At 35.2% G+C, this 12,858-nt stretch overlaps 1 protein-coding gene across 1 annotated transcript in view; it reads right to left on the reverse strand.

The window, feature by feature from the left end:
• LOC101574580 (low-density lipoprotein receptor-related protein 1B) overlaps positions 1–12,265 on the reverse strand; it is a gene marked incomplete at its 5' end in the record, with an annotated part of 229,660 nt that extends 217,395 nt beyond the window's left edge. Inside the window, 3 exons of the mRNA XM_004626417.1 lie at positions 1,720–1,813; positions 11,119–11,267; positions 12,077–12,265. Coding sequence (XP_004626474.1) covers positions 1,720–1,813; positions 11,119–11,267; positions 12,077–12,265 — 432 coding nt within the window. The remainder of the gene's footprint in view (positions 1–1,719; positions 1,814–11,118; positions 11,268–12,076) is intronic.
• Positions 12,266–12,858: the final 593 nt, after the last annotated feature.

The following is a 12,858-nucleotide window of genomic DNA, read 5'->3' on the forward strand; positions in this document are numbered from 1 at the left end:
CTTTTAAATGTAGAATCTGAAAAGCTTGAAGTTGTAGAAAAACAGTAAAATGGTAGTTATCAGAGGTTGGGGAATCAAGAAGCTATTGGCCAAAAGAAGTGAAATATCATACAGAAAGAATAAGTTCAAATGATCTATTGTAAATTTTAGTAACTATACCTAATAGCAAGATTATATATTTGAAAATTTCCAACAAAGTAGATTTCATATATTATCACAACAAAAGCATGTGAGGCAATGCACATGTGATATGCCATAAAAACTATATATCATGCAGTAATAGATATACCATGCATGTATCTATATCACCACTATTTGTAAATTAAGAAATGAAATATGTAGATATTTGTATTTATTCCTCAAAGATATTACATTAATATTTTATGGGTAGGCACTCTACTAAATCATGAAATAATGAAAGCAATATATTGAAAGGTTATGTACCCTATTACTTGCTGCAATGTTATTCTATTGTACCTATTCTGCTGATATACTGTGTAGGGGGTGAACAGGAGGGTCCTACTGGGGAGTCCATGCTGACCTACAGTAGGCCAGGTGGACCTCAAACTCACAGTGATCTTCCTGTTTCAATTTCCTTAGTGCTGGGATTATAGGCATGTGCTACTTTGTCTGGCCACACTATAGTCTTTTTAAGTTATCTATCATAATAAAAGCAAAAAATAAATAAATTAAAAATAAAGAGGATAAAATCTTTTAAATATTTAAAGATTCTATTAGAAAAATAGGCTTTTTCTAACTTTTTCCCACTAATCACTTGCTGCTTTCAAATGTACAAGTTATATGAAACAACTTCTATTGTATGGTAGTCTTGGTCATGACCAGAGAAATGGAACACAGCATATCTAAATTACTTTCTAAAGACTCTAAATTTGAAACAGTTTTTAATTAGGTGGTAGAAAGTGTTAGCACAGAAAGTAACTCGCGTTTAGTGCAAAGCTAAAGATCTTGAACTCAATTTTCAAGGCCAAATCATGGCAAACATCCATGAGATGTTGAGGGAATTATCATGATTGACTAAAGGCATCTTCGACTTGACAGGACAGTATTAGGGTGACCTATGGAATAAACTATCACTGGGAGGTCTGTTGACTGTCCATTACCACCAGAGTTACCAATGACTGTTAAAACAGTAGCACCTAAAAATGCCAATCACAGTCAGAAGGCATAATTGGTAGTCAATTTACGACAACCAGTGAGAATATATTAAACTGTCTAAAAGCAAACTAATCACTGTTATTGAAAAATTCTGACTTCTAAAGATTTTTTGAGATTTTTAATACTGACAGAAAAATCGAAAGTTTGTGTTCTGTAAAGGTAAGATTTCAGTCATTGTGTGGCATTCTAAAAACCTGATTATTCTTGCTTCTGATTTGGCTGTATATTGGGCCAAAATTATGCCACTTATTACATTACTGAACGCTACAGGAAGCAACCTAACTGTGCCACATGTAATCAAATTTGATAAAGAAAAAGAAATAGTAATTGCTGATGGTGTCATTCTAGCATTTTTAAAAGGGAGACTTAATTAATACATTGTAACAACTTTTGTTATATTTTTAACAACTGTCACATGAATCTTTTGTATTGAAATTTTTAAAAAGTCCTGTATCAGTAAATACTTAAATAGATCTTCAACTGTCTAACCATGGAGCGTAAACAGCTTTAGATCCCGAATGGCAGCACATCCCATATACTCACGACAGTCATCCGGCTCATCAGATCCATCGCCACAGTCATCCACGGTATCACATTTCCACCAGAACGGAATGCACTTGTCAGTTTTGCAACGAAACTTTAAAAAAAAAAAAAAAAGAGGGAAAAATACAAGATCCATTTAGAATTTCACAGACGCAGCACAGCCATTCACGTTCTTAAAATTGTGAATTATACTGGATTTAAAGCCTTCTACACTAGATAGTAGATATGTAAAAAGTAGCCACGGGATCAGACAGAAAGCCCATTGTTCAAAGAAACTCCGGAGAGTTTCTGTGCACGTACTCACTAAGTGACATGCTGCCTTAGGGGCACTCAGATTCCAAGGCCCTACTTGAGAAGCTGCTACAGGAACCCAATTAAGTCCTATAAAAACTCAAGCAGCATCTATCCGCACATTCACTTTCACAGTTGCCCAGAAATGTAAACATATATGCAGACATATTACGTGAAACAATCACATACATATCCAAGGAGAACAGCGTGCAATCCAGTTGCTCACTGAACAGCAGTCACCAAGTGAGACTCTGCGGATTGCCCTGGAGGCAGGGCACCCCTGCCTAGTGACCCTCCTCTTTGCGTGCAGCCCACACCACTCACCATCACTGACACTAAAAACACAAAGGCATGACCATCCCGGCCCAGTGAGAGGCACTCAGATGTCCAATAATTTGTGGGCTCAGCTATACATTAGGTCCTCAGTGCAACTGTACTTTATCCACTGTTTAGTTTTGTTTCTTATTTTTCCTGCTACAGGATTTAGTTTCAGTGTTTGTCCATTAAAAACATGCATGCCTCAAAGTCTGTCTTTGGAGAGGCAGGCAAACTATTTCCTAACACGCATATTCTTTCAGAGTTAATAAACTTCAATTGCTTAAAAAAATAAATAAATAAATAAAGTATTTATGCTCTAGGCAAAGGAACAGTTAATGCCTAATTTTTAAAAAAATATTTTCAACCAACTTTTCTTGCTTATATATGATAATTTGAACCACTACTTTGAAGACTACGATATGTAAGTATAACAACTATTGTTGCTTTCCTGTAATCTTGTTTACAAATTCTGTATCATTTATGCATTTTTTATTTTTATTCTCTTTAACATAAAAGTAAACCTGTAAGAAAAGCTTGCTAAAAGCTAAACATGGCTAAAATTAGCAAGAAAATCAGGAAGATATATCAAATAGCATTAATCTAGTTAATTTGGATGATTCATTGAATGACACTGTTTTCAGAGTCTTGGGCTCCTCAGTACCCCTCAGGCTGTGATTTTCAGCCTCCAGCTGAGGAGCTGCAGATCACTGAGAGGAGCCGGGCCAGTTCTGCAACGCTCTGCTGGCGTGGGAAATTTCCTTCACACTAAAAACATCACATTTACTCTAACATCGGCCTGTATTTAGGATGCTTCTTGGAAACAGTGGAAGCCAACACAATAATTTTCAGATTTTTAGAATGATTAATAAACACATAATGCTTCTCAAGATAATACATGGATGTAGCTTTCAGAAATCCTTTTCTAATGACATTTATTTTAAGCAGAAGCGCAGGAGTATGTTAAGACTTACTAAAATTATATGAATAACTTTATTGAGAATGGGTCAGTTTTTATTTGTTCTCACATCCTTTCTATTTAAAATACTTGAAGAAATATACATAGAAAAGGAAATAGTTTTGCTAATTAGAAGAAAGAATAGAGTTTTGTTTTTAAATTGTCTTTTAAAATTAGCCGTTACATAGAAAATATGCAATCAAGATGCTAGTTGAAATGGTTATCTAGTAATATTTAGGTATAGTCTTTTACTAGAAAAATAATTTCAGAAAGTCAATATTGAATGCTATTCATTAAAAGTAAGGAAATTTTAACCCAAAATAAACCACATCAGGGCACAGAACTATTTAACTTAACAACACTCCTAGATAATTGTTCACAGTGACTAAAAAAGATCAATTTATTCCTTAATGATTTCTGACTACAAATTATTTCCTTTCTTACCAACATGCATATAGGAAAAAGAAATCATAATTTCCATATGGAGAAATGCTGCATGTAATGTAGTTACTATTAAAAATTTCTGTGTAAATTATTAAACATATATATATATATATATATATATATATATATGTCAATTTCTTTTAGTACTGCTAAATTGATTTCTTTTTATTTCAATAGAAATTCAGTGAAATATACATTACATTATTTGGTGCTTTTATAATTTGTTTTCTTCTTGAAGTGTTATAATACACAACTGTGTGACAGAGAGCTGGCATCTATCTTAATGTATTATATGCAAGAAAAATTTCTCACAGAAAAATACAGCCTTAGTTCAATTATCTCTAAAGAAAATAGATTAGCAATCTAAGAGTTAATTTACTTAAAATACTATCACTTTCTTCCATGAAGAGAGAATAATTTCATGTTAGTTTTTGCATAAGCCGATGGTATCTTGGAGTTGATTTAGGAAAGAGTTACATTAAATATGAGAGTGAATTTTTCTTTTAGCACTACATGGGAGGAAATAGAACAGTTTGAATCTAAGCAGAATACAAAATGTTGAAGGGTCTTTCTATGCTTGCTTAACCTGGGGTCATTTCTGTTGTGGTTTTTCAGAAATTACGAGAGGGGGAAAATTACCTTCATTCATAGAGACTCTCTGGAGAAATGAGGCTAACACTAAATACAAGTGCTGAGGAAATTAGATATGTCCAGGCATTGCAATATATTGAAGCACACTACTAAGAGGATTGGAGTCTTCTCAGTGTCTTCAAAGTATTCTTGACCATGTTTAGAAAAATCACTAAAGTGTATTTTTTTTAATTCACTGAATATATCTGAATTAAATAAATGAATGTTAGAATTACATATGACATGATGATCTTTATCGCCATTTCATTTTTAATAAGAACACGTAATTTTGAGGTAAAAGAAGCCTGGATAAGATGCAGTTTTGTTAGCTTTTCATTTTTTTTATGAATTTAGGACAGGTTCTACAGTCTACAGAGCCTTACTATGTAGATTGGACTCCTAGGATTCTCCTCTTTTCAGCCTCCCAAGCGCTGGGATTACAGGTGGGCACCACCATGCCCAGTCTCAATCACCATCTCAGGGCGCCCCAGGTGTTTGGGCTGGCACGGCTTGCCAGGGATCAAGCGCGGCCTCTGTGCTCTGGCTAAGCAGGCTCTTTAGTCTGCTGAGCTATCTGGCAAGCTCTTAACTTTTCATGTTAATCAACGTTTATTCTCTGGGCCAGGGAGATGGCTCAGTTGAATAAGTGCTTCCCTGGCAAGTGCAAGGGTCTGAGCTCAATCCCCGGTTCTGTCAAAAAAATCCAACCAACCAACCAACCAACCAAACAACAGCAACAAAAAATATCTATTCTCGGATGGTTTCTTCTATTTAATGACTGAGTTTGGTTTTCCACATTTATTTTTGTTTTTTTAAAGGAGATCAATAATCAATACAAATATAAAATATTTTACATAGTAAATGTTCTATGATGTTATTATATTCATGAAAATTACATTGTACTTATAAGCCACAAAAAGAAGCTATGAACAATTAAACAAATGTCTCCTGACAGGAACACAAAAACAAAATGCAAATCTTAGTGTGTTGAAGGATATCTGAACTATAAAATGTCTCCACTTTAAACATAGGTAAAATCTATTTTTAAAAATTGATTTCCAATTAAAATGATTTAAGTTAATCATGTTTATTGATCAGTTATGTAAGAATTGGAATTTCTGTTGATTTTACATATCCTCACATTGTGTCACTCATTCTTATTACTGTGAGATGCCAACATATTTTTCTAAAAATCCATTCTATCTTGATATTTCTTTAGTATTTCATTGGTAGCAATCATTAGGTGATAACAAATTAAACTCCCTTGCTATTATTTTTTTTTTTAGTATCAAGACCCAAACTCGACTTTTCCTTGCCAGTCAGGACTTATGCAGCTGAACTATCTCCTCACCCTCAGTAATGTTTATCAGAACACTTACGCTATGACTGTGAATTACTAAGCTTGCCCTTTTAAATGCCTGCCTCAGTGAACATTCTGTTTCCATGAATCGATTTTTCTCTAAGAAGTTTATAATAGTGAATTTTTTTCTTTCTTGAGATTAGACAAATATCATTGGTAAAGCAGCTCTATAAGCCAAAAATCTTACAGGAATAGCCACTACTGCATGTTAGCTGTTTCTTATTATCTTTTTTATTGCAGATAATACAAATGAAATAATAACATTTATTTTTTAAAGTACTGCACATGAAAACAAAGCTTTCTTGTCCACACCACATTCTATTTAAAAATCCATGATGAAGTCGATCAAGTATTTAAAAAATTCTAAGCACTGTCGTCTTGCCATTGATATCAAATTGGGAAATAACTTAATTATATAAATGATAGTTTCAGGCCAACTAAGGATTTTTATTAATTGGCTGATCAGATGTTTGGCACTGAGCACACATAACTATCAATGTTCTTGTGAGATGTTTTGGAAAGTTGCATTTCTTTCATGTTTGTGCCAAGACTGTTTTCTTGTACTCTGCATGTGGGCTCTCCAGCCACAATGTGGCTACTGAAGACACTACTTATTGGTCAGTTCCAACTCATTGATTAGGCTTGCCCGATGCTCTGCAGCATGGGACCAAAGGTGTTTAGCATAACCAGCAGGATGTGCTGGTTGGAAGTTTTACTAAACAAAACTAATATGACTTATATTTTGATATTATAATGTTCCCATTTTCCATTAAATTTTACTATTAATTAGGGAATAATATTCCAGAGTGATTTAAATTTCCAGCTCTTTGAAAAAAATGCATTTTCAAAGTGCATTATAATGAGGAAATTATAATGAGAACCAAACACTTGGAGAGAAAAGCAAAGTCCACGACCTGTGCTTTCAACCAGACCTGAGATCCTTCTGATGGCAGCATACACTAAGCACACATTTGCTCTTTTAATTATATTCCAGTTGCACTCAAGAGCAAGGTTAATTGCAACAACTATTACACACCACAGACTTTTCACATTTATTGTCATAAGAACTACCTGGAAATATGATTCCTTTTGTTGGAAAGTCTCCTCCAAATCTCATGTGGAAATTTGTCGTTTGATGATATTAGGAGGTGGGACCTTAAGAGATGATTTTGTAAAATGATCCACATTCATGAATGGATTCCTGCGGCCTCCCGGGAAGCAGGAGCTGTCTCAGTATAAAGGGGATTTCTCTCACTGTTCTTTTTCTGCCTCTTCCTGTCCTCTACTTCATCCTTTCAACCTGTTTAGGCTTTTCATATTGAACATCCGTGTTCAGATTTATGAGAACTGATGGAATATCATGCCTACATCTGGTAATCTGAGCAAATACGTTGAAGACAACTATATGCAATATAATAACCATTGTTAATTTCCTATCATCTGATTTTGAAAATCTGTATAACTTGTATCACTTTTTTCACTTTAAAATAAAAAAAATATCGTACAAGAAATAAATCCAATTTTAAAAAAATTATTATGTCCATGTTTTTCACTGACATGATAGAAAATCATCTGAGAAAACCAGGGCACCATTTAAAAGTGGAAAAAAAAAACAAGGATCCAAGTGTTAGGTAACAAATCTAGGTAAACAAGCCAGTTGAAAGAGGGTTAATGATCAAGTGACGCTAGCGTCAGTCTTTGCTCCTACCCATTGCAGTACGGACATGCTGACAGGGTCTGTCTTCTTTCTGTCCCTACAAATAGGAATCATTTTTTTTTTATCAACGAGGCACACTGTGCTACTATTAATTTCTCTATTTTGAACATAAGCTTACTCAAAGAAAAATTCAGTTTCTTGCTGTAAAGTCACTGCCCAAAAATGGAAAATCAACAAATATAAAGCACAAAATTCTAAGAGTAAATTCAGTAGTTTAAAAAAAATACATCAAGGAAGGCTGGTGAGATAGCTCAGTGGAATAGGCACCTGCGTAGGCAAGTGCAGGGACTGGAGTTCGATCCCCAGTACCACATGCCACGCCAGCCCCACCCCCGGCACACTGAGGCTGGGCATGGTGGGGCAGGTCTGTAATCCCAGCACTGGAGAGGCTAAAAACAGCAGGATCACTATGAGTCTGCGCTGTGTAGTGAGACTCTGTACCAATTACATTAAAATAACAATAAAATAATATAAATAAATAACTCAAGCTTAAACATTTATCTCAAATGAAGCAAGGTAAGCACTCAAAGGTAACAAAGTAGCACTGTACAGTGCCACATGATTGGTCTCTAGGCTTGAAAGCATTAAACTTGAGTTCATACAACTATCATTAAGTAGAAAATTCTTCTAGAATAGTGTCAGTAAAAGTAATTTAATTTAGAAGAAAATTACTATTTTCACAAGGAAATCATTTTGCCTTTCAATTAAGAAATATCTAGAGGATTACTTTATATCCAATTATTTTTTCTGCTGTCAGAGCTTGTGAGCCATAATGGGTGGTGATGTGAAGGATCATCAGAGCAAATTATCTAGGAAGATGATTTAAATTTCTCTAGCCTCCATTGTCCAGTCACTTTAAACTATGTCAAGCATCCCCTGACAAGGTCTCTATGACCATTGCAGATATGAGCTGTTACTTGGGTAAGAAAGTTTTTAAATTTTTTTTCCTCTCTTCCCTTGTGTCTAAATACTATCTTTTTAAAATCTCTGCAATTAGTTTATTAGTATCATCCAAGACTCAGACGTTCAGTATTCCTCCTGAATACTGAAACGCAAATGGAAAGAACCCAAGTTAAAATTATGTAACAAACAGCCCTCACTCCTTCACAAAGCGTGTGGAATCGCAAGAGCCCTGTTGTAAAACACCGACACTGTAAGAGTAATAATCTCTCTCTTTTATTTATCTATTTTTTTTGTATATTAGAGAAGGACCTACAGGGTGCTCAGGGTCTCACTACTAGATAGGACTTGTGGTGATCCTCCTGTTTACAGCCTCCCAAGAGCTGGGATTACAGGCGCGTGCCACCATGCCCAGTCTCATTCACCATTTCAGCACACCTCAGGGCGAGGCTAGCACACAGAAAAGTAGTAATCTCAAATCCCTCAAAACTGGCAAATTTTTCCTTAAACTGCTAAGCAGACAAACATGACACCAGTAAGTTCTATAAAGAAAAACTCAAATAAATTTGTTTAGTCGCGCTTAAAATGTGAAACTCTTTTTTTTTTTTTCTGTTTAAACAGGAGACCCCAATATAGAAATTCTATCCCTTTCTAATTTGTGGCCTAACTTTAAAACTTTTACCAGAATCAAGTTTCCTGAGCAGTCCATATTTAAACAAATGGGGAAAGGCATATAAAGCCAACACTTTCACTGCCTGTGAATGCTAACCAAAAACTGGAGTCTTGTATGTTAAGCTTATTCTTTTGGGGATGCATACTCAGGCCTCCTTTAATGTGGGAACTGAACAATATAACTGCCTAATGGTACTGAAAATACCACTAGGACAGGGTTACCTAAAGACACATTTGGTAATGTATTGACTATACTAAAAAAAGATACTGTACAGTTTAAAAACAAATGTAACACAGCCTTATATTTCAATTTTTTTTCTTCAAAAGGAATGAGTTGTTCATAGGGTGATTAAATACAAAAATGCACTAGAGACAATCCCATGGTAATGGGAGTTAAGAGTCCTCATGTAAAAATCAGAATGTACTTTTTTCTATTAGTCCTTCAAGGACAGATTTTTAGATTGCTTGATTCTAATAATCTCATTGCATCTAAGAACAAAACTAACTACTTTTTACAAAGAGCTATGTGAAATGTTTTATCAATAAGTGAGATTTTGGAGTTTTATGGATGAAATGTTGTCAATTTGACTTTTATTACCCCGTCACAATACGCAGAGTGAACAAACGGAAGCTTGGCATCCACTAACTATATGAAAAAATAAACAGTAATGATTCATGTGATTCAGAATCAGCAAAAGCAAGACCAGCCTCTTTTCAAGAAGGAGTTTTAGACCTATGAAAAGAACAATAATACTAATAAAAAATTGTATTTACTTAGAAGCATTCAGAATGTCAGCGAAATAGTTGCACTTTTTTTTTTCAGTTACAGAGTGGTATTCAATTTACAGAACAATTATTTCACATAAGCTGCAACAGAACAACTGGAGATAAAAAATTACCATCCCCATATATAACTAATTCATGCTTTGCACCAACAAGAACCTGCTGTAAATTTCGGTGCCAGTTTACGACCCCCATACTATATGAGGCAAGGTTAGTGGCTATTGAAAATACCACCAGGACAAGGATACCTAAAAACACATTTGGTGTGTATTAATCATACAAAAAAGACACTGTACAGTTTAAAAACAAATGTTACATAGCCTAATATTTCAATTTTTTTTCTTCAAAAGGAATGAGTTGTGTATAGGGGGATTAAATGCTTTATAGACAAGAAAAAGTTTGCACTAGAATCAACTTATTCATCATCATCCTCTTCGTCATCCTCCTCATCCTCTTCATCCTTATCTTCCTCATCCTCCTCCTCTTCCTTTTCTTGCTTTTTTCAGCCTTGATGACACTCTTTTTCTGCATCAGGTCTTCCTTTAGCCCGGTAGGCAGCGATGTCCTTTTCATACTTCTTGAGCTTAGCAGCCTTCTTCTCATATGGTTACTTGTCATCTGCTGCAGTATTATTCCACATTTCTCCAAGTTTCTTTGGGATATCACCAATGGAGAGGCCAGGATGTTCTTCTTTGATTCTGGGGCAATACTCAGAACAGAAAAAGGAGGCCGACGGAGGCCTCTTGGGCGCACTGGGATCTTTGAACTTATTTTATGTTCTCCTTTAGGATGAATATAAATTTCTTTTCTCTTTCATAATGAGCCTTGTAGACCTATGCCATGTCTTCAAATTTTCCTTTCCTGTGGTCTTCCACCTCTTTACTCACTTCTTAAAAAACTCTGAGAAGTTAACTGAAGCATCCGGGTGCTTCTTCTTGTTCTTCTCTTGGCAAGTTTGCACAAAGAATGCATATGATGGCACCTTGGCTCTTGGCTTCTTAGGATCTCCTTTGCCCACGTTTACTTGTTTTCCTCAGTGAGGTAGAGAGTCGCTCAGTGCCCATCCAGCTCTCACTTACACTGACGCTGTCTCTGTGGAGCTCAATGTACTATAATAGCTATGAGATTGGGAGCCAGACACCCTTAAGTAGTATTTTAAGGCTATCTGTAAATATTCATGTTTTTAAAAATTACAAAAGACCAAAACTTAATATTTCAATAGCAGCTCCTAGACACATGCATACTCAGGAGAAACCTGTACAAAAACATACTCATGAAAAAATAATTGCTCCAAACGGCCCACAAGATGCTCCCAACACTTCGACTCACTTGACTGGCTGTGCAGTTAGATAGGCAAGTCCTGTTATCAGTGGCAAGGTAGAAGTTGGTGGGACATGCACAGGTATGGCTCTTCCCAGGTGCCAACAGGCACAGGTGACTGCAACCACCATTATTAATCATGCAGAGGTGCTTGGAAACTACAAAAGAAAAAAGAAAAACAATGATGAAACATGGGATTAGAGCTAGGACATTTGAACTTCAGAACTTCAGAACGTATATTTGAACTGATTTTTGAAATAAAGAACTGGTCATGAATATAATTATAAGGGACATTTTACAAATGTCTCTCATGATCTAGTGACATCAATTTGATAGTTAAACAATTTTAAGTATTTCTACCAAGCAAACATAGAAGGAGAAAAAGTATTCGGAATAAAATAGAGACCAGGAATATTTTGGATGAAAACTTAAATATGCTTAGAAATATAAAGTAAAAGAAAATATGAAATGATGATCTGTAGCTAATAGTGTTGGGGCTCTGCTTTGTGAGCCTGGTTATTTTTCAGTGAAATGATCAAAGCTTTATTCCATAATGCCTAGTAGAAAACCTATTAGATGAATGTATAAGCAAATTTATTATAGTTATAGTGTTTTAAACCCTAAGGTATTTAAATGTTATTCTTTCCACTCAGCATTCTAAGTATCTTATAACTAATTGAAAAAAATTACTTGACAAATTTAATCTCCAGTTTTCTAATCCCATTTCATTATTATCTCAGCTAAATATGATTTGAACAGATCAATAATTGCGCACTAATTGAGTTTCTCTCCTATTCTTTAATAGCAGTCTTGGTATCAGCTGAGTTCCTTGTAAAAAGTAATGCTAACAAATGAAATCTTGCCCTTTCATCAAAAGTAAAATTAAACTGAACCTTGATAGGATAAGAAGTGGAATACTACTGAAAGGTGCAGATGCATTCATGGAAATCGTGGAAAGAATAATTACCATCAGGCTGTCTGTAAGAATGATACACCTGGACGTCAGTGATGACATGCCATGAGTTAGCCAGGGAGAGTCTGTCTGCTCCTGAGGTTTTATGGACACGGCTGAGTGACTTGGTTTTCCCGTCAGTCCAGTAGATGTAGTCTTCAAACAACGTTAGAGCAATCACCCCTGGAATATCTTGATTAGGGACTGTAATAGGAGATGGTAAGATTAATGTTCAGTCTTGGAAGACTGCCAGTTAAAATATTCAGTACTATGTGGGCTGACAGACATGACTGCTACAGAACTTTGTGTGAATAATTGCTGTGACAGCCTGTCAAGCCAGCAAGGGTCTTTATTACTGGTTAAGTAATGTAAAAGTGGGCTCAGGAGTTCACTTTTTTCAGATTTAGCTTGGTTCTACCACTGGGAAGAAAATCAGTGATATTCTGCTCACCCTAAGGACAACTACTTCATCAGACATAAGTGACATCCAATGCATTAAAATCCAACAGTTGAGATTATTTAAATACCATTCAAGCTGTGTAAATTTTTGAATTTAAAGGCCATTGACCACTTCTGCCCCCATATTTAAAATGATTAAATCATGCATCAATGATCAAGTGTGTCTACTACCTGGAAACAGAGCACTACGAGATTATTACAACCATCTTAGTCATTGAGAGTTTTACCTGTAAGATGAGCTAAAAAAAAAGCACAAAGTGGAAATGTAGAAAGAAATGATGATAAATTACACAGATACAAGATTTGTAAAACTGTTTAGTAGCAGATAACAATGGTTT

This window comes from Octodon degus, unplaced genomic scaffold, assembly GCF_000260255.1.
Source record: "Octodon degus isolate 3935 unplaced genomic scaffold, OctDeg1.0 scaffold00014, whole genome shotgun sequence".
NCBI lineage: Eukaryota > Metazoa > Chordata > Mammalia > Rodentia > Octodontidae > Octodon > Octodon degus.